Below are 22,306 nucleotides of genomic sequence, written 5' to 3'. Positions count from 1 at the left end.
CTGCTTTACATTGCAACCAAATTATACTAGAAATTGAAAGAGAGAGGGTTTTTGACAGCTCATACAGAGAGCAGACATCAAGTTCACTGAAAAGAGCCTTGAAGGCAACTGATAGTTCTTACAAACTTACTTACTCAAGTCACATACTCTTAAGCATCAACAAATGTTACGGATGATCCCAGGATTCGGTAAAAGAAAGCTTACCAGTACAGCAAGGGGTTCTGACGTTGCAATTGCACTACTTCCATCAGTGTCATATATATCTCTAACCCCACGACTATCACAAATATACACAATGACACCTTTGTCTAACCTGAACAAAACCAGTAGATTAATAGACTAGTATATAGTGAATCTTGACTAAATAGAAATTATCGGGTATTAAGTGATCACATTTGTTATGTTAATTTATGGTTCCAATAATCTCTTTAGTAAATCCCCGCTCCCCCCAAAAAACAAAATTACAGAGAGAGAAGAAAGGAAGAGAAAAAGAAAGCAAACTAATCAACCTCCCACCCACATGCACAAAAAATTACAGCCACACCTAGGTCAAAATTCAATACAATTATGATATGACCACAAGCACTCCCGGTAAACACTGGAGGCTGCACTAAACGTGTGAAGGAAAATAAGGGACAACAATGCCTAAGGGTTTTCTCTTTTCAAGCAATGTGGTGGAGCCAAAAATATACAGTTGATTGTAAGCCATAGACATGTATCTACATTTTTTTTTTTCATTGTTTGTAATAAGCACAGGTTCTTCCTTCTAGTGAAAAAGGGCACTGCAACTTCTGAATAGCACTTGCCACCTATTTTACTTATATTTACATTTAGGCTAACAGGATTCTTATAGCACAGTTCCCACATGAAATGCATTAGGAAAAACAAAAGTTCAAATCTGCTGAGTGAGTAAATGTGGCATCTTGGACAGTGAGTCTAGAAAATAAAATGATGCTGAATTAGACAGAGAGAGAAAAAAAATGAAAAGAAATTTTTTAAGCTGTCAACAACCTTGATTCTAAATTAAAAACAAATTCTCAACCAGTACAAATTCATTTTGATATAAAAAGTTTTATTAGAAAGCATAATGAATACTGGATACAAATTATGTCTGCATTAACTGCAAAAGACAATGAAGCACCTTCAAGCAGTATCCCAGGGTTGGGTAGTCAAGACTCAAGAGCTCAATCATTTTAAGTGATGTAAGTGATAAAAAGAAGCCAAGCAACAATCAAGTGAAGAAGGATATATGACAAACAAATCATGGACATAATCCTAAATATAAATACATGAAGAGACACCACAAACAAATACATGAAAATATATAATACACACACATGTCCATATATCCACCTAATCCTTTTCTTTTGGATAAAAACCAAGACACTATATTTATAGATTTGACTATTAAGACATGTCATTGTAATTTCTGGAAACCAATAAACATAGTTCACAGTAGGTATAGAGGAATAGACACTAAATATATATTTTGAAATAAAAGAAAACATAGATCATGCTCATACGACTATGCAGCCAAAACCCCTACCAATCCTGCCTTTAAAAGGTACTGCTACCAATGCTTAAGCTACAACACCCATGAACTCAAATTCAAATGTATACATTCATCGCAATTTAACTTACCAAATCTTGGCGATCTCAATCCCTTCTGGAAACAAGCCACCACTGCAGCGAATTCAAGCTTTCAGAATGCAGCCATAGGACCAAGTTTAAAATATATGATATTCAAAGCTAATCACCTATTATCTCGAAGGTCCAACACAAAGGCATTAACATTATTACTCCTCAAAGTATTGATAGCTTCCCTGATTGCACCTGCAAAATATCTGAATTCTCAACATGCTATACTGAATGGATGGAATTCCCAGAAACATTTCACTCTAACAGACTACTAATTTTTAAGGTGCAATAGAGAAGAACACTTGGCAATCATGAACGTTATATACCAAATACGTACTAAATGCAAAAGCAGCATTATAAAAATCATGTTGAGCTCTGAAAAATCATTACAGATGGGGGAATAGCAGACCATTTACAGACAGTTTATAATCCAAATATGTTGAGCTTGGTTAAGAATGCAGACTTTCCAGTGCATTGATTTATGACTGACAAATTCTCTCTTTATTTAAAGGAAAAAATGAATAATTCCTCAGAAATAAAATAGCTACCTCAAACTACCTGAAGCATTTTGGTTAAATGTTGTCAGTTTAATATACCCAATCCTGGGGGAATCCTTCCCTGAACCAGGAATTACACAGAGTCTTGACTTCACTGGATTTAGAGACACTTTCTCTCGCCTGGAAAGCAGCAGTTAGTTTCAAATGTCAAAAACATTGATGATATGTTTGACAGGATGTAAGAAACATATGTATGCCATGCGATGAAAGAGGGTAATGGTGGCTGTTTCTTTTTTTTGATGTATGTTTTTCGCCAAATATGGCAGAGTATGAGGGTGCTATTAAAGTTCTATAAAAGTAGTTAAATTTCCTGCAGTAAGAGCATAGTGAAGCACAGATCTTCAAAACAACCACTTTGAAATAGCAGAATCAATCTAAGCTCGGATAAAAGTGGAGTCAAATTTCCCTTGGACAAGAAGTTAAAGCAAGAACTTTAATAGCACATCAAAAGAGAGATAAACAATGCAGTACTCTTACGTTAAAGCAAGATGCTTTATTTCTTGCCCACTGCGAATGGTTAATTCTACTGAACTTCCTTCAGGTCCCCTACAATTCACTATATAAGGTTAGGCATATTGCAGATTTGATGAAAAGTTAAAGGCATTCTGTAGTTAATGCTTAAGAATCACAGAAACAATGTTTACCTTCCAATTACTGCAAAAAATAACAACCATAACCACATTAATAACAAAAAAATGCTGGCAACATCATTAGCACAATAAACACATCTAACTGAATCAAAAGTTGCTTCCAAATCAAGTAGACAGCTTCATTAATATTTTTCCTCCATAATGAGCTCTATAGCCATACACAGTGATATGTTTAGAAATCAAATCCCACTATAAAATAGTGGTGGTCTATGATTCGTTCATTTTTCCCCATTCATTTGAATGCACCCACTTTTTTCTCATCAGTTCATCATCTAAAAACATGCAGTACATGCCTATATGGCATGCCTTATTATCATGATTTTGAGTGAGTCAGAGAAGCTGCTAAAAAAAGACCATATGACTTAGATGTCAATTTAGCCGTATGAGAAAACTCGATGAAAGAATAAAAAGCACAAGAAGAGGTCCTAATCTTCCAAAGGATAACGTTATGCAAAGAATGGCTCTTTATACTATCACTGATGCTAAGATGACTTCAGATTATTGGATGAACCACCAGCACAGATGCAAAATATCCTTTGAAAACCTCTATTTCACAAGTTCCTTGAGGATCATAAAATGTCGATCTCAACAGAATTCTGGCAGTGTGTGACAGGTTAGACAAATTGCGTGACCTACTAAATAGATCGACTTTCAAGAAAAGGTGCCTTGTAAAAAAAATGCTTACTGCAACCGGTCTGCTGCTTCATATATGCCCATGCTTTCTGTGCTTGTATCATTTATTGCCAAGATAATGTCTCCAGATAAAATGCCAGCCTTATTTGCAGGACCTCCCAGAGCAGCTGAAATGACAACAAGTCCAGCAGGTGATCCATCAGACCCTGTAGGATAGCCTATTGACAGCCCTACACCAGTAACAGCACTTTTTGTTCCAGACTGCCTTCAGAGAAAACATGGACAGATTTCAGACAAGATCATCTGATTCATAAAACTCCTTATTAAGTAGACAGCATATACCAACATCTATAGATTTCTTTCCAGTTATTTGGCCAAAATGCAATAGATAACATCAATATGATAAAAATGCCTCATACCCGCAAACTCTTGAACTTCTCAGGTTCGAGAAATCGAGTGAAAGGATCATCAAGTGTGGCAAGCATCTTCCTGATAGCCGTGTCTGATAGCAAATATGCACTAGCGCTTAGAGAGGCAGCACATTCAAAGACTATCCTAAGGTTAACTATTACACAAGAAAATAATTATTTGATTACTCCCTTCTGGCGGAATCATGGTTGTTAAGACCATTCCAGCAATCTCCCCCCCCTCCCCCCCTTTTTTTTATTGTTACGATATATTTCAGTTTCGGAGCGATTTGGTGTTCCGTTTAGGGGTGCAATATATATAATATAAAAAATAATAATTCAGAAAAACATTTCAAGAGTTATAAAATTCCAACGCAAAACTCGAAGATAATTAACAATACATAGTGAATACGAACAAAATAACAAGTATCTAAAAATAAATTTTGAAGTTTAAATCATCCCCAGATGTTTAAGATAAATTAACTTAAACTAGTTCAACGTTTTTCACATAAACAATGTTTACCTTTTTTTTTTCTTTCTCAAACCTGCAGTCAGAAACTATATTCATCAACTAATTTTACTGCCAATGGTTCTGAAGTACGGAATAGCTGAAATCTTATCTTTCAACATGCACGTAGTCACAGATAATTCAATCTAAATCTAGCCAGGTGAGAAGCAGCAAACCACGAAAAAGAGAAGAATGGATGCTTTTAAGGAATAGGACCATACATGTCTCTTCGCGCGTGTTCATCGGTTCATTGCGCAAAGCATTTTCTCTGTACCGAAACCAACTTTGTCCATTGAACGTTTTATCAACAAAAGCACGGTCAATCGTCCTCCAAGCCTCTAAGAAGAGAAGGTTTTCTTCGCTCAGAGCCCCTAAACAACAACAGAAATTAAACAACCAGTCTCCAAACATGATTTAGCACTACCTCCACGTGTTTTTGGCATAGAAATTGAGAACTCACAGGAGGGTGAATTGCTGACGGCAAAAGAAACCATCAACACTGAAACAACCAACCGGGTGAAAAGAGTAGAAGAAACATGTTTTCTCATTTTTTCTGAAGAATTCATAAATTCTTGGAGCCTGCTAATACACTTCCCAAACGTAAGATTGCATCGATCATAGCTGCTCGAAAACTGAGGCCAAAGGCTGCGTCTAGAAGCTCCGCCACCATTAATGCAGCCCCTACGCTTTCTGCTGTAGTAGTGATTTAACTGTACGTTCATCAACGGGGATCTCCATAACAGAACCTGCGAAAATCATTGCAATTTAATCGCTTTGATTTTTCTTTTTCGATCAAAAAAAAGTATTTCTGGATGGGTAGATTGTAGTGCAGTGAAAAGAGTACCTGGGAGTTAGAGGAGCTGAGAGTGGTTTTTAGGTTGGTGTTAGGAAGAGAGAAACGGGGAAATGGAGAGCGAGCAAGTACAACCTCCATGCTCATGGCATTGGCTTTGGCATAGGCAGCGCACGGCCCCTCGATTTCAGTTGGCTTCCTCCGATTTGTTGTCTTATCCGTTTAGAAACTCGTTTTTGTTTTCTTTAAGTGTTATTGGGCCGAGAGCTTCAAGTTGGGGGCAGGACCAAAACATGAAGCCCATTGTATGTGAGCTCCACTGGGCTCGGTCCATACTTGATTGGAACATGAGGGAGATGGTCCCATTGATCAACTTCATTTATGTGAGATAAAGTATAGGGAAATTAGTAATTACACACCATATTTATTTTAATTAATTCCTGAAAATTAACTTTCTTCCTTACGGTTTCATAGCAGAAAATAAATGAAAAATCTTATAATATTCAAGGATTAAATAATAATAATAATAATTATTTTATACGAGAGAGATAAACATAGGATAGGAAAAAATCGATGTAAATAAGAAAAAATATTTTTGAGTCTAATTAAAAATATTATTTTTAATTTTGGTGGTTAACTTTTTATATTTAAGTTGGGTTTATGATGTAATTATTAATAATTACTGTAAAATAATAGGGTAGATATTTTTTAATTGATGCAAGTGTGTGTATTAATTGAACGATTTAAAGAATACATTATTTATGTTAATTTAATGTATTTAAAAAGAAATAAAGAAATCTATGTGTGATACAGTATTAACATTATACTATTCATCTAAAGCAATTGGGGTTTTTTAATGGTATTTTACTCTTTATATATGAATAATAAAGTAAATTAATATATTTATTTAAAAATAATTTATAAAAATAAATATTATTTTAATATATTTTTAAATAAATATTATTTTGAAAAACAAACTTTCAAACAGATTGGCATAACAATTTTGTGTTGCGTCTCGGCCAAAAAAAAAAAAAAAACAAAATCAAGGGAAGTGACACTTTTTGTGACATGTGAAATTGAAAACGAGCAACTTTCTATTTCGTCCCTGGAAAATATCAAAATAACTGCAGCAAGAAATACTAGTTAATAACCAATGTTAAAATATAACATTTTCAATTCCATTTAGAATGTAATATTTCGGGACTGGGCAAAGTGACAGGGGCGGTTGCTGGCCGGATGCGCCGTGAGAGAGTGGAAGAAGGGCGGCTGTAATTTCGTTGCGGGGAAGAAAAGAGAGGGAAGAAATTTTTATTATTGACGTTGCTAACAACATGTTTTAACGACATTACATAATTAATGAGATCAAAACGTAACTAATAACTAATAAAAAACTACTAATTACAATTTAAATAACACAAAATCTTTCATATTTAACTATTGTCTCGAGATTAAAAAAAAAGGAACGTTATGCTTACTCTCGAACAATTAACGGGGACGATGAGAATAGCTAACAAGAAAAAACAGCACCACTCCTTCCTGATAATGTTCCATTTTTCTCTGCTACACCGCAAGTATATTTACTTGATAAAAATAAAAAATTAATAATATTATCTCAGTCTCGGCTTAGCTTTCAAGCGCGTGGAATAAATCAGATCTTATCACAACCAATCGCCATACTTACAATACAGAGAGAACTGAGAAGACATTTTCACATTTACTGCATGAACATGACTGAACAAGAAGAACTTGTCATCCACGTCTTCGTTATCCCAACAGGCACCACCCATGAAGACTGAACAAGAAGAACTTGTCATCCACGTCTTCGTTATCCCAACAGGCACCACCCATGATCTAACCCTACATTGATTTATCTTCCATATGCAAACAAACAACTTCTCACAAGCATATCCAAGCACCAACCCTGTAAAAACACAAAATATTCCCTCCCTCTTACACATTTGCACTTGGGGTTGTAGAAGTAGGCTCAATTTTCCCCAGCTGGATAGCACCGGGCTTCTGAGACTCGTCGTCATCGTCATGGTAAATATAAGCAAACCCACCATGCCGGGTCAGATCCATAATATAAGCAAACCCGCCATGCTGGGTCAGATCCAAACCCGCCATCTCATCTTCAGCTGAGATCCTCAAGAGCTTAAGCTTATGAAGAACAAAAAACAATGGACCCATGGTAGCACTAACCCATCCAATAATCACCAAAACTTGTATCAACTGAGCAGCCAGGAGCTTCCCACCACCACCCATGAACAACCCATATGGGCGACCAGGTTTATTCGGGTACACCTCCCCCACATACTTCTCGGTGGCAAACAAGGCAGTGAAAATGACACCCCAAGTGCCGCATCCACCGTGCAACTGCGCAGCCTCTAATGGATCATCAAACTTGAAGATCTTAGCCAATCTGTTGCAGCCAATCAACACCAGAGAAGCAACAAAGCCGCATACTATAGCAGCCCATGGTTCAACCACAGAGCACCCAGCAGTGATAGCAGCGAACCCTCCAAGCAAACCATTACAAACATCAGTAACATTCCAATGACCAGACAGAATTCTATTACTAAAAAGAGTGGTCAAAGCAGCTGTGCAACCAGCCAGAGTTGTTGTAACGGCAGTCCTACCAATTGCACTCCATTGACCATAATAGACAGCACCATCAGGGTAAGCACTCAAGATTTTAGTAAATGACAGCACTCAAGATTTTATTAAATGAACCAGGATTGAACCCATACCAACCAAACCAAAGCAAGAAAGTGCCAAGAACCACAAGGGAAGCACTGTGACCACGTAAAGCAATAGACCTGCCTGAATGGTGATAACGCCCGATTCTTGGACCTTCAATTAGAGCACCCCAGAGACCAGCAATCCCCCCCACCATATGAACCACACCAGACCCTGCAAAATCAATAACTCCACTCCCAAACAACAAATCTCCATTTCCCCTTGTTGCACTAGCCCATCCATCAACAGACCAGAACCAGTGAGACACAACAGGGTAAACGAACCCAGTCAAGAAAGAAGAGTAAATCAAATAAGCAACAAACTGGGTTCTTTCAGCTATTGAACCACTGGTTATCCCAGCAGCCGCTATAGCAAAAGCCCACTGATAAAGAAAGTAACTGTAATCAAAAGAAGAAGATGGGAAAGCCTTAAGACCAAAGTTGTGTTTGCCAATGAAGCCATTGGAGGGGGTCCCAAAGGCAAAAGCAAAACCAAAGAGGTAATAAAAGAGGCCACCGGCTGCAGCGTCAAGAACGTTGGTGAGCATGATGTTCATGGTGTTTTTGGCACGTACGGAGCCTGCACAAAGCATGGCAAAGCCAAGTTGCATGGAGAACACAAGGTAGGCAGAGAAGAGGAGATATGTGTTGTCCACGGCATATTGGGTGGCGGTGAAATTGTTTGCCGCGATGTGGAATTGGGAGCAGATTAAAGCAGCAGCACCAGTGGAGTTAGTGACGTTGGGGCCCAGTAACTGGGCTAGATCTCCTGCTGAGCAGGTCATGGAAGCCATGGTTTCGAAGTGAAGGGTGTCACAGTCTGGCGAATAGAGATAGAGGGAGCAGATAGTTATCGCAAAAATCTATGGTATGGTTTCGAAGTGAAGGGTGTCAGAGTCTGGCGAATAGAGATAGAGGGAGCAGATAGTCATCGCAAAAATCTATGGTGATTGTTAAACATCGGGGAGAAAGTGGGCAAATTTCATGGTGCTCCTCTTATTAATTATTTTTTATATAAAAATAAAAAATAAAACTCATGACACACTAAAATTAATAAAAATATTTTTAACTATAATTTCTCACTTCTGGTTATATATACACACACACACACAATAAATAACAAATAGAACAACATTAAAATTCCATTTAAAATATACTCTATTTTTTTCAAGATGATAATGTATTAGAGAAAGCAATGATAAAATAGGTAAATACTAGTACTTAATTAATAGAACAATATAGATATTCCATTTCTGTTATTGTACTTTAAATTTTCCATTTCTATTATTGTACTTTAAATTTCAATGTTATCCTTATAGTTTTCAAAAAGTTCCAAACCTTCCCTTTAATTTCTACTAATTAACTTATAAAAAATCTATTTTTTTCATGTTTTTATTATTATATATTTTTTCTTACTTTTCTCTCAAGTCCACATGTATGCTACAATATCCTGATCACATAAATATTTCAAGATCTGTTTTAAAGCTCCAACCAAATTTATATAGTAGGCTATTTAATGATAAAATGGTTAGAATAATATTGCAACTCTTAGAAAATTAGAAGGGTATCATTGAAAGATTTAACTAGAAGTAGAACATTAAAGAATCTAGGGCAAAAATCAAAGTTTATTTAAAATAATAATAATAATTTCATCCTGTCTAAACCATGATTAATCAAGGTTAATAGCCATTGTTATTCCCATTTCACAAAATGTTCTAAAATAATAAAAATTGTCAACTTAATTCATATTTATTCCGCTATTAATTGGGTTATTTTTAAAAAAATTTAAAAATAATGAGTATATTTTTTTTAATAATATTATTAAATTAATCAAGTAATTTGATGTTAAAATCTATTAACTTTTTATCTAGCTTGAATTTTAAATTAAATTACATAAAAATTAATTTAAAATAAATTATTTAATTTAATAGGCATTAAAACTCTTGGAGCTCCAGGTCATAGGATAAGAGCTGTGTAAAAGCTAGTTTCAGGTCGCAGGAATTTAGCCTAGTGCATGAAAGTTACCCAGTACACCATGCATTTTCAAAAAAATAAAATGAAAATAATCAATTAAGCCCTAATCTGCCATTTAAAAAAAAAACAATAAATAAATAACCCACCTCGTTGCATGTATATAAAACTAGTACTGTTTATTTTGCTGGAATAGCCTGTTGAGCAGCAATGCCTTCCGCTGGTTATTATAGCTAAGGATTGAGAGTTTGGGTAGTATGAATGTGAATGCTCCAAGACATGGTTTGAAAAAAGCTTTTGTAAAATAATATATTTAAATTTATTTTTGGTTTAATAATACAGTTTGGTACATTTAGCGCAATTAAGAATAATGACTTCTAAAGAAAATTATTAAAATGGGCTGGGAATAAATTTTTTAAAAAGAGAGAGATAAAAAAAGAAAAGAAATAGAATGGGAAGCATACCAAATCTAAATCTATAATAATAATAATTATAGTATTATCAAAAACAGCATAAATTTAAAGTTTATTTGAGATTATGGTTACTTTTTAAAATATTTTTCACTCAAAAATATATTAAAATAATATATATTTTTTATTTTTTAAAAAAATATTTTTAATATTAGCATATTAAAATAATTTAAAAATATTAAAAATATATTAATTTTAAATAAAATATTTTAATTTTTTTAAAATATAAAAACAACATCAGAATTTTACAGGAAAAAAACCGTAGTACCATCAAAAACTTTTTCTTCCCGTGTTAATTAACAAGGACCTGTTTCGAACCATGCTAATTGTTTTTTATTAAAAAAAAAAATCATGGATGCAATAAATGGTAGACAGAAGCAAAATTCCGTACACAAGCTGTTGATATTCAAAGGACGTATCTCTTGCGTCGCACGCACAAAGCAGTTATTTCTTTTTGTGGTAAGGTTACTTAATGTAATTAACCACCGACATCCTTTCCATTGAAGTACATTAGCCATGGCTTATACGGTATGCCATGTCAACGCAAAGGAAAATGGGATTGATTAATTGTTTTGCTCGGCACTTATCATAGTGCGCGGATTTGCAATGATTATTTATTAAAAAAAATATTGTGTGACTTGTAAATATAAAAAGATAAAAAAAATTTATATTTCACCAGTAAAATAAAATAAAAATCATCATTTTATATTCTAGTTATTAGAAATTTTAACTGATTTTAGAAATTAGATACAAAATTTAGTTGCATAAAAAAAACATATCAGCACCTCAAACCCGTCATATTTATATTAAATTGTATTTTTTTAATTTTTAATAAAATCTAAGGTTTGATTGTTGTTTCTAATTACTGATCTATTTAAGGTTTAAGAAAATTCTTTCTTTATAAGGATGTTCTTATCTTAATAAGGTAGAATCTAACCGTTTTAGTGTTCGAAAAAAGAATTTAATATCTAGAATACATATTACGTGTAATATCATACCCCGAATACTAAAAGACAAACAAAATAAAATTTTTGTTGTTTTTGTAATTTTAGCCAATATTCTCTTGATTTTAATAAATTGGTTATTAAATCCAAAAGGCATGCTAAAACTTTTTTTTAAGTATGAAAAACACAATATAATTTTTTAGCTTTGAGACATTTAGCCGTATGTATAAAAATATTTCTTTTTTCATTTTTTTTGTATTTTTTTTGAAGTTTTGACAAAAACTGAGTATTTTAATATCGAATTTTGTATTTGTACGACAAAAAAATACTGCACGATATTAATCAAAATGATATAAAAACTACGCGAAAAAATTATAAAATTTTAAAAAAATAATTGTGAATTTTTCTTTTTTTAAAAAAACCAGGCCAAGACCTGGCCCACCCTTTCTAAGCAGGGCCAAATCCGACCCATCTATTGTGGGTTTGGGCTGATGTTCCAGCCCAGACCCAAATGAGCTATTTATTGTGCATCAACATAGTAATTAGCCCATGCTACATTTTGCTGTAGAAAGTGAATTATTCACTTTCTGCATGCAATTGCAGGTAAAGGCTAAGTGAGAGGGAAGTGAACAGGGCAGCAGCGGGTTACTTGGGGTGGCATCGAGGCGGTGCTGCTGGCAGCAACAGCAAAGGCAGTGGCTACGGTACGGTGAGCGGCGATCCTTCTCATCTTTGAGCAAAGGCGAGAGCCTATCTTTTTTGCATCTTTTTCTGCTCGATAAGTTGCTACTGCTAGTGGCAATAGAGAGGAGGCACAATGATTTCTTCGTCTTCTTCTCCTTTGTTTTCTTTTATTTTCTTTCTCTTCTTCTCTTTCTCTCTTCTTTTTAATTTTTTCTTTCTTTCTCTCCTGCTCTCTCCCCTTGTTTTTTCCAGTCCTCTCCCTCTCTTCTCCCTCTCTTCTCTCTCTTTTCTTCCCTTATTTTTATAAGCAAAAAATAGGGAAAAACCTGGATGGGAAGGCCATTGTGTTGCCGCCCCTCAAACACATGGAAAGATTTTTGGGCAAGTGGGGTTGGTTAGCATCTTTTTGAGTCCTCGAGGGAAAATAAGGCGATGAGAAACAGGGGAGAAAAATTCTTCTTCTTCTCTTGTTCTCTACATGTTTAGGGACAGAAGAAGAGATATGGTGCCATTCAAAACAACATGGTTTTTGCTTCTTCTTCTTGTTTTTTTTTTTTAAATTAATGAAACAACATCATTTTGGGCAAAACATGTCGGAAAACAACTCTAAAATTTTGTAAAAGTATAAATCAGTCCTCAATTTGTGATGTGCTCAATTGAGTCCTAAATTGCAAATTTTGATTTTAAAAATTAATTTAATTGCATCTCTATCAAATTCAATCGCTGGCCTTGAAGTTGGCCGTCTTTTTCAAATAAGTCCTTGGCCTTGAATTAGTACAGTTTCACCCTTAATTGATCAATAAACTTCTAATTTCTTCAATTTGGCCTCTAATTCGGTTGTAATTACAACTTTCTATTTACACGTGTTTTCTAGTTTAGTCCTTGGTTTCAGATTCTTCAATTAAGTTCTTAATTGGTTATCAAACTTCAATATTTATGCAATTAAGCCCCTGTTTTGACCAAATTAACTCTCAAAAATTATAATTTGACCCTAGAATTTTAATTTCTTCCAACTAAAGTCTAAATTGACTTTAAAAATCAATTTTTCTTGCAATAAAAAACCTTTAATAAAATTTAATCGAGTCTATAAACATCTGAATTTGGAGTTTTCTTCTTTAAATTAATTTTTTTTTGTCAACAGGGCTCTTATCAGTCAATAAAATATTGTTAAATCTTATTTTTTGTATTTTTAAACCTCCTTAACTAATTTTTAACTATTATTTTATTGGTATATGTTTTAATTTTTTTCAAACATATCAAACAATATTAAGAGAGTGAAGAAGGCAAAATCATCCTTTTGCCGCTTGTATCTTGTCCGGAAAAAAGAACTGATTTGATGCTTTACGTACGAGATAAATAGTCCACGGTTCCCTTTGCCTGGTCAATCCAGACAGGAACACACATGGAATAACAATGAAATCCATTTGTCTGGAACAACCTTGAATGGAAGAAGACACATGATAGAACAACCAACAGTTTATGTAAATGGATTGACGCAACAACATTTACATATCCTGCTGGGAAATAAATGGTTTCTTGGCATGAAATGGGCATTGCCACCTCCCATCGCACTCCATGGACAATTAGTCAATCCCATTTCTTTACTGGGGTAACGATTCTCACAAGCAAGCATCCTGAACTGTATATGCTTACTCTGTTCATAGCATCGTCAACTACGCACAATTCTAAGCATTCACGAATGGGGTAGACATCTAGAGTTCAGATCCCTCGATCTCATTCACTTGTTTGGGTTGACAGCTTGATTTGAATCGATAACATTAACATTACATGTTCTAGCTTCAGATAAGGATGCTCGCATATCCAGCTAAAAACACTTTGTTCAACATGTAGTTTTACATCTAAAATGACATTACATGTTTGCTGTACCGTCCTTTTTTTGTGGATCAATCGTTTGCAGTTTAGGAAGAGCCTCGGTTACCCTATAAATTAAATTGAAAATAGAAGAATTAAATCTCCAAAAAAGAATACTTCTGCTTGTCAGCTTCTTTTAACCTTTTTTTCGATCATGTAAACCTGTATGACGATGTCAGTAAAATAACCTTAGGGCATGATAGACAACGGGGTTGAAAAAAACATCAAAAGGAAGGGATGGAGAGCTGAGAATATATGTTTCTTCTCTTATCTTTTTCTTCTTCTTAAACTCTCAATGTGTATACATTTTTCAGCCCTATAAAACAAATTAAATATTATTATATTTTTCATTGGTGATTCCATCAATAAAACTATAATACAAAACCAACCTCCTTTTCGTGGTTTATTTTTTCGCGGCTCCTTTAATTTCTTCTCTTCTTCTACTTCTCTTCTCCTCCCAGTATAAATCATTTTTATTTTTCATTATATTTTTATTATTTTGATCGTAGTTTTCAACATATTAAAATGTATGATTCTTCTTTTTTTATTTTTGTATTTTTTTATTTTGATTATAATTATTTTTTTTCATGTTCTTTGTTTTGTATATTATTTGTTAATAAAATCTTGAAATTAACACACTATTAAAGTAATTTGTTTCATTCCTAAAGCCTTTAGTTTTTTCTTTTTATTTGTTCAATTTATTTTATTGTTTGTATTGCCATAATAATTGAAAATTTAGTTAAATATGAATTGTTATTGTTGAATTTACCTTTAAAATATTAATTGAAATATATAATTAAATTTAATTAGTTTATCTTAATTTTATTATATTATTTCTTGTTATGTTTTTTTTATTATTTTAGTTAATTTTAATTATTATTTATGAATTTGTATAGATGCTAATTGAAAATATATAGATGATGAATTTCTATAGATGTTAGATTGTGATTTTGTAATATTTGTGTAATTATCAATATTTGTAGGTATGAAAACTATGGGTAGTCCCTAATATAAGGGTGATGTTGGTGAATTTTTTCAAATAATTGAATTTCAAATAATTATTTAAGTATTCGTATAAATTTGTGTAGATGTGTTGAATGAAAATTTAATTATTTTATTGTTTGTATTGTAATAATTATTTGATAATTTAGTTTCTTTCAATTGTTATTGTTGAATTTTCCATGGAAATGGTAATTGAAATTGAAGAATTAAATTTCATGGTTTTATCTCAATTTTATTTTATTATTGATTGTTATATTTTTTTTTATTATTTCCACTAATTTTAATTGTTATTTATGTATTTCTATAGATGTTAATTGAAAATATATAGATGTTGAATTTCTATAAGATTTTTCAAAGGAGTCAATTCGTTTGTAATTATTGTAAATATTTACAGATTTGAAAATTGTAGGTAATCTCCAGTATAGGAGAGGTGCTGCTGAATTTTTTTAAAATAATAGAAGTTAATTATATAATTATTTGTATAAATTTATGTAGATATGTAGAATAAAATCTACATCAAGTCATCAACAGATGGTTGCAGCTAGTTCTTTTAGTAGTGAGGATGACTTATCCTTAGGTGCTGATCATAGTGAGGCATTTGCATCACCTTGTGATGTTGCCTCTTCTAACATGGTTTCACAGCTCGGAGACGGTGTACCTTCACAGCGGGGTCAATTCACTCGTAAGTTTGTTTAAGTTTGTTTTTTTATATACTTATAACATAATTTATGAACAACTAATTAATATTTTATTTAATTTTAGGTTCACAAGCATTAAGGTTGCTCGGAAAATAACATCGGTGTTTAAATCATCGATGAAGATTCTATTATTTCAATGAAGTTAGGTTTCCAGACATCCTGGGTGGAGAGCTAATATCGATGCATGGTTTCAACAATTTCAGGTATGTGTTAATTTTTAATTTTCAGCTTATTTTCAATATATTATTTTGATAATTTTATATCTTGTACTATTTTTATTTTAAATGAATTATTTACATAAAGAACATAAATTTGAGTGGGATAGCGCGGACAACAATGTTGTGAATAAGGTATAGGGGAATCACGCACTAACTAGATAACATCAAAAATAATATTTATTTTTGTTTTATAATTTTATGTTCTAAATTCTAATTTGTTATCGTAGAAGTAGGTTGCGTGATTTTTGGTATGACTCACAATAAAAAACAAAAAGATATACGAGAGATAACGGTCTTGAAGGATGGAATGAGGTGGTGGTTTGGCAGGAATTCAAATTGCTATTCATCTCGAGGGATATATGGACGACATATATTGAGCACGTGACATTTGACCGGTTCACATGATGCTCACAGTCCGGTGCTGACAACTGAAATTGGGAAATTTACGGTTCGATGACCATGCACACTGGTGGCTCCGTATTGTTCATTGCACATGTGAAGCGGATGGTAAGATTAATTTAAATGAAATATATCATTAATCAATTTGTTGTTGCTTATAAATATATTTAACTTGCAATCTTTTTTTTCCTTACAGGCTATGTCTTTTAGACGTGAGCCGAGCCCAATAGAGCTGTTTGTAAAAAAGGGTGCAACAGTTCGTGGACAATCATGCTCAACACTTCATGATATGTTCGTTCAATCATTTTATTTCATAAGTTATTATTTTCTTGAATTGAATATAATGATATATATTTTTTAAATTTTAAGAGACCTATAATAGTTGGTTAAAGGAGAGATATGAGGAAGATCCTTCAACCCATTCGGATTTATGGATAGAGGTAGGATCATTTGGTGGATTTGATAAAAATTGGTTCTACGAGCTCTCCAACACTAAGACTGAAAACTTGCGGTCGACCCGTAGTCTCTCAACTGTTGGGAGCTCTGCATCAATATCAAGCACCCAATCTGAGGAGTTTATGGCGATTATATAAGCGGCTCTCGATGGATTATGATTAACTCCGTCAAATGATCATGGAGATTAGATTAAGGATGAGTGATGATATATATGCAACCCTTTTTTGATTGTATGGTCACGGGAACAACCAGCCTCCTCCTTCTTCTCCTCTAACTTTGTCGTTATTCTAGTTTAATTTTGTTTTTGAAACACATTAAATTTATTATTTTTATATTTTTAATGTTTAATACAATTTTATTTGATTATTTATTTGTTTAATTAGTTTTTTTATTATTAATAAATAATTTTTTAAATATTTTACATCAATACCGACGGCTTTACAAACAGAAACCAGGTTATCGATATTTTATTGAGAGTTGCAAAACAATTACCTCTCATGCCACAATCACCTACAGATATATTCTGGTGGTGTTTACCGTTACATTACCGACGAGCAATATCTATCAATATTTAACAGAGAGTTTTGAAATATTTACCATCTATGTCACAATCACCAACGACCATTTTGTCGGTGATTATTATTGAAAATACAAATAAAATGATTTTGATGGTAAAGTTCTCGAGATAATTTTTTTGATGTGATTTGTCGTCTGTAAAATTGTTTGTGTTTAGTCAGTAGTTGTTTTTTTATTTCTGACAAAATTAGCAAAAAAAAATATACTAATAATCAATATTCTAGCGGATGGATTCTATCTGTGAAAATTTTACCAACAAATTACATATCTTATATTAATAGAATTATTTCCTCGATAAAATTATTTAATGGAAGCCGAAACTTATGAATGAATGAATCCAGGCACATAGCAGTTGTCAAAAGAAAGAAAAACCCCCAAAATACTTTGATTGATTGTTTTCTGTTTGCTGTTGGAGAAAAAAAAAAAAAAAAGCCAGACAATCCCCATGCCATCAGGCAGCCAATGACCACATGTATATTATCAAAACAAATGACGAGAAAAAACAACACCACTCCTTCCTGATAGTGTTCCCTTTTTCTCTACTACACCACTAATATATTTACTTCTAGAGCTTTTTTATTATTATTTTTTTAAAAAGAAATTTTTATAACATATCATTCAGTTCACTCAAAAAAAAGAATTAGATTGACAAAAATAAAAAATAAAAAATATTATCTCAGTCTCGGCTTAGCTTTCAAGCACGTGGAATAAAATCCGAACTTATCACAACCAATCACCATACTTACATTATAGAGAGAACTGAGAAGACATTTTCACATTTACTACATGAACATGACTGAACAAGAAGAACTTGTCATCCACGTCTTCGTTATCCCAACAGGCACCACCCATGATCAAACCCTACATTGATTTATCTTCCATATGGAAACAAACAACTCACAATCATATCCAAGCACCAACCCTGTAAAAACACAAAATATTCCCTCCCTCTTACACACTTGCACTAGGGGTTGTAGAAGTAGGCTCAATTTTCCCCAGCTGGATAGTACCGGGCTTCTGAGACTCGTCGTCATCGTCATGGTAAATATAAGCAAACCCGCCATGCTGGGTCAGATCCAAACCCGCCATCTCATCTTCAGCTGAGATCCTCAAGAGCTTAAGCTTATGAAGAACAAAAAACAATGGACCCGTAGTAGCACTAACCCATCCAATAATCACCAAAACTTGTATCAACTGAGCAGCCAGGAGCTTCCCACCACCACCCATGAACAACCCATATGGGCGACCAGGTTTATTCGGGTACACCTCCCCCACATACTTCTCGGTGGCAAACAAGGCAGTGAAAATGACACCCCAAGTGCCGCATCCACCGTGTAACTGCGCAGCCTCTATTGGATCATCGAACTTGAAGATCTCAGCCAATTTGTTGCAGCCAATCAACACCAGAGAAGCAACAAAGCCGCATACTACAGCAGCCCATGGTTCAACCACAGAGCACCCAGCAGTGATAGCAGCAAACCCTCCAAGCAAACCATTACAAACATCAGTAACATTCCAATGACCAGACAGAATTCTCTTACAAAAAAGAGTGGTCAAAGCAGCTGTGCAACCAGCCAGAGTTGTTGTAACGGCAGTCCTACCAATTGCACTCCATTGACCATAATAGACACCATCAGGGGAAGCCCTCAAGATTTTATTAAATGAACCAGGATTGAACCCATCCCAACCAAACCAAAGCAAGAAAGTGCCAAGAACCACAAGGGAAGTACTGTGACCACGTAAAGCAATAGACCTGCCTGAATGGTGATAACGCCCGATTCTTGGACCTTCGATGAGAACGCCCCAGAGACCAGCAACCCCCCCCACCATATGAACCACACCAGACCCTGCAAAATCAATAACTCCCCTCCCAAACAACAAATCTCCATTTCCCCTTGTTGCACTAGCCCATCCATCAACAGACCAGAACCAGTGAGACACAACAGGGTAAACGAAACCAGTCAAGAAAGAAGAGTAAATCAAAGAAGCAACAAGCTGGGTCCTTTCAGCCATTGAACCACTGGTTATCCCAGCAGCCGATATAGCAAAAGCCCAGTGATAAAGAAAGTAACTGTAATCAAAAGAAGAAGTTGGGAAAGCCTTAAGACCAAAGTTGTGTTTGCCAATGAAGCCATTGGAGGGGGTCCCAAAGGCAAAAGCAAAACCAAAGAGGTAATAAAAGAGGCCACCGACTGCAGTGTCAAGAACGTTGGTGAGCATGATGTTCATGGTGTTTTTGGCACGTACGGAGCCTGCACAAAGCATGGCAAAGCCGAGTTGCATGGAGAACGCAAGGTAGGCAGAGAAGAGGAGATATGTGTTGTCCACGGCATGTTGGGTGGCGTTGAAATTGTTTGCCGCGATGTGGAATTGGGAGCAGATGAAAGCAGCAGCACCAGTGGAGTTAGTGACGTTGGGGCCCAGTAGCTGGGCTAGATCGCCTGCTGAGCAGGTCATGGAAGCCATGGTTTTGAAGTGAAGGGTGCCCCTGTCGGTGGCGAAGAGAGTTAGAGGGAGCAGAGGGTTATAGCAAAAATCTACGGTGGCTGTTAAACATGGGGAGAAAGTGGGAAAATTTCATATCAGTATACATCTTATTAATTATTATTTTTATATAAAAAGATAAAAAGAAGAAATTGATGATCCAATAAAACTAGAATATCTTCACTTATAATTTTTCATTTCCAATTATATTTATTATTTGTTTTATATATATATAATATTTAATAGAATGATACCAAAGTTCCATTTGGAATATACTTCATTTTTTTTCATTGAATTCAAAATGATAATTAAAGAAAGCTATATGATAAAATATGTAAATACGATTACTTAATTAATATATGTATGTGTACACACACAATTAATTATTAAACTCTTCTTTGGATATAATTAATTAATGCATCGTTTAGTTAAGAAAACAATATTCTCTAATTCAAATAATATTCTTTAATTTCACCTCAAACTATATAAAAATAAATAAATAAGGTAAACTATATTGTTAGCCTTGGAGATTTATCAATATTCCATTTCTATCATTGTAGTTTAAATCTCAATGTTATCCTTATAGTTTTCAAAAAGTTCCAAACCTTCCCTTTAATTTCTACTAATTAACTAACAAAAAATCTATTTTTGTTCATGTTTTATTATATTTTTTCTTACTTTTCTCTCAATTCCACATGTATGCTACAATATCCTGATCACAGAAATATTTCAAGATCTGTATTAAAGCTCCAACCAAATTTATATAGTAGGCTATTTAATGATAAAATGGTTAGAATAGTATTGGAACTCTTAGAAAATTAGAAGGGCATCATTGAAAGATTTAAACTAGAAGTAGAACATTAAAGAATCTACGAGGGCACAAATCGAAGTTTATTTAAAAAAGAAAACCATAGTACCATCAAAAACTTTTTCTTGCCATGCTAATTGTTTTTTATTAAAAAAAATCATGGATGCCACTAATGGTACGCAGAAGCAAAATTCCGTGCACAGGCTATTGATATTCCGAGGACGAATCTCTTGCGGCGCGCGCACAAAGCAGTTTTTTACTTTTTGTGGTCAGGTTACATGCTGTAATTAACTACCGCCATCCTTTTCATTGAAGTACATTAGCCATGGCTAGCAAGCACCTTCTACAGGGGACGACATGTCAACGAAAAGGAAAAGGGGATAGATTAATTGTTGTGCTTGCCCTTTTATGGACACTTCCAACTCAATTTGGCAATGTCAGACAATATTAAGAGAGAAGAGAAGGCAAGATCACGCTCTTGCCGCCTGTATCTTGTCTGGAAAAGACAACTGATTTGATGCTTTCATACAAGATACATTGTTCAAGGAATGATATTGGACAGCTACTGTAATACATGTTCTTCCTATAGTGTTTGCTGAGGTTGAGGTAATCACAGTTATGATGATTAACCTACTTAGAATAGATTGTTTACTTTCCTAGAATAACTTTCTCCTACACACTAGAATCACTATTTACTATTTAGCGATAATACTGACATAAGAAACTGCCTGAGAGTGAGAACGATCCTATTCTAAATGTTTGGGGGCCATATTTGAAGTTTACCCTAAATGGATTTTTGATGTATATGAATTCCCTAAACTGGCCTCGGGACCGACAAGTTCTTTTGTATCTTTTCCAGGTTCTCTTCGATACAGAAGGGGGAAGGACGGAAACAGGAGGAGGAGCCTTATGGTAACTTTGCCTAGGTTGACATGGCGAGTTCTTGAAGTGATGAAAGCCACTCGCAGGCTGGCATTTTCAGTGAGGGAGACGTTAGAGAGCCAGCCCACCTGGACAGCACCATCTGCTTCCTGCCAAAGTTTCTTTCTGCAGAGCTATCTCTTCCCACACGCATGATCTTGATTGGGATTTCCTTTTGTCCAATTCATCTCATATTTTTTGGGCAAAATCATCTGGCCATTAGGCAAGCGTACTTTCTGAGCAAATCTTAGATTTATATCTGTGTTCGTCAAATACAAGTTTGCAACTGGCTGAAAAGCATGTGCGCTTCCTTTACATTTTCATCTAATTAAACCTTTTGTTTAGATTTATTAGTATAATCTACCACCCTGCTTGTTGTCAGAAGACAATTTGAGTTTTTTCTTCTTTTTCTTTTTATATATATGTGTGTTATTTTTTTTATAATGATCTAAAAATAAGTTTAAATATACTTCAGTGTGTTTGTTTTGAAGATACCTTTCATGTAGTTTAAAAAAATATGATTAGTTAAATTTAAAAATATATTTGATAAAAATTATAGTTGAGATTCATGTATAAAAAATTATATAAAATATTTGTTTATGGTTGCTTTTTAAAAATATTTTTTATTTGAAAATACATGAAAATATTTTTTTTATTTTTAAAAAATTATTTTTAATATTAACACATTAAAATGATCTGAAAATACAAAAAATAATTTTAAATAAAAATAATTAAAATTAAAAAAATTCTTTTAAAACTAAAAAATAAATAGAATTTTATGAAACTCAATTAAAAAAATATATAAAAATTACTTCACAAAATTTACATTTCAAATTCAATTTTTTGATGAACCAGATAATATAAAACAATGTAGTTTGGTGT

The 22,306-nt window shown here is 33.8% G+C and overlaps 2 protein-coding genes and 1 pseudogene across 3 annotated transcripts; all 3 read right to left on the bottom strand.

Moving 5' to 3' along the window:
• Nucleotides 1–6: 6 nt before the first annotated feature.
• LOC105118929 (carboxyl-terminal-processing peptidase 2, chloroplastic-like) lies at nucleotides 7–5,403 on the bottom strand. 2 transcript variants are annotated; one of them, XM_011016989.1, is made up of 10 exons: nucleotides 5,238–5,403; nucleotides 4,854–5,139; nucleotides 4,615–4,764; nucleotides 3,898–3,980; nucleotides 3,531–3,739; nucleotides 2,673–2,741; nucleotides 2,197–2,315; nucleotides 1,758–1,833; nucleotides 1,642–1,683; nucleotides 7–313 (listed from the first exon to the last, which is right to left on the bottom strand). In XM_011016989.1, the coding sequence occupies exons 1-10, from the start codon at nucleotides 5,331–5,333 to the stop codon at nucleotides 157–159; spliced, it is 1,287 nt and encodes a 428-aa protein (XP_011015291.1). In that variant the 5' UTR covers nucleotides 5,334–5,403; the 3' UTR covers nucleotides 7–156. The 2 variants fall into 2 exon arrangements, with proteins under 2 accessions (XP_011015291.1, XP_011015292.1); XM_011016990.1 differs by lacking the exon at nucleotides 7–313 and having other exon boundaries at nucleotides 1,636–1,683; nucleotides 2,187–2,315.
• Nucleotides 5,404–6,987: 1,584 nt separating this feature from the next.
• Nucleotides 6,988–8,912, bottom strand: LOC105118927 (ammonium transporter 1 member 1-like; annotated as a pseudogene).
• Nucleotides 8,913–17,861: 8,949 nt separating this feature from the next.
• LOC105118928 (ammonium transporter 1 member 1-like) lies at nucleotides 17,862–19,786 on the bottom strand. The gene has a single exon (XM_011016988.1). It carries the CDS (start codon nucleotides 19,675–19,677, stop codon nucleotides 18,163–18,165), a length of 1,515 nt encoding a protein of 504 aa, XP_011015290.1. The 5' UTR covers nucleotides 19,678–19,786; the 3' UTR covers nucleotides 17,862–18,162.
• Between the last annotated feature and the right edge of the window lie 2,520 nt (nucleotides 19,787–22,306).

Source organism: Populus euphratica, unplaced genomic scaffold, assembly GCF_000495115.2.
Source record: "Populus euphratica unplaced genomic scaffold, PopEup_1.0 scaffold2333.1, whole genome shotgun sequence".
NCBI classification, from domain to species: domain Eukaryota; kingdom Viridiplantae; phylum Streptophyta; class Magnoliopsida; order Malpighiales; family Salicaceae; genus Populus; species Populus euphratica.
The sequence above is the reverse complement of the archived record's forward strand: the minus strand, read 5'-3'. Positions and strand labels throughout refer to the sequence as shown.

What these genes read in the sequence shown, in the direction of transcription:
- LOC105118929 (XM_011016989.1), bottom strand. Translation starts at nt 5,333, where the DNA reads ATGAGCATGGAGGTTGTACTTGCTCGCTCTCCATTTCCCCGTTTCTCT. An exon ending in TCAGCTCCTCTAACTCCCAG is followed by an intron (nt 5,140 to 5,237) that starts GTACTCTTTTCA and finishes TGATTTTCGCAG; the next exon opens with GTTCTGTTATGGAGATCCCC. An exon ending in AGAAGTTCAAGAGTTTGCGG is followed by an intron (nt 3,740 to 3,897) that starts GTATGAGGCATT and finishes CTCTGAAGGCAG; the next exon opens with TCTGGAACAAAAAGTGCTGT.
- LOC105118928 (XM_011016988.1), bottom strand. Translation starts at nt 19,677, where the DNA reads ATGGCTTCCATGACCTGCTCAGCAGGCGATCTAGCCCAGCTACTGGGC.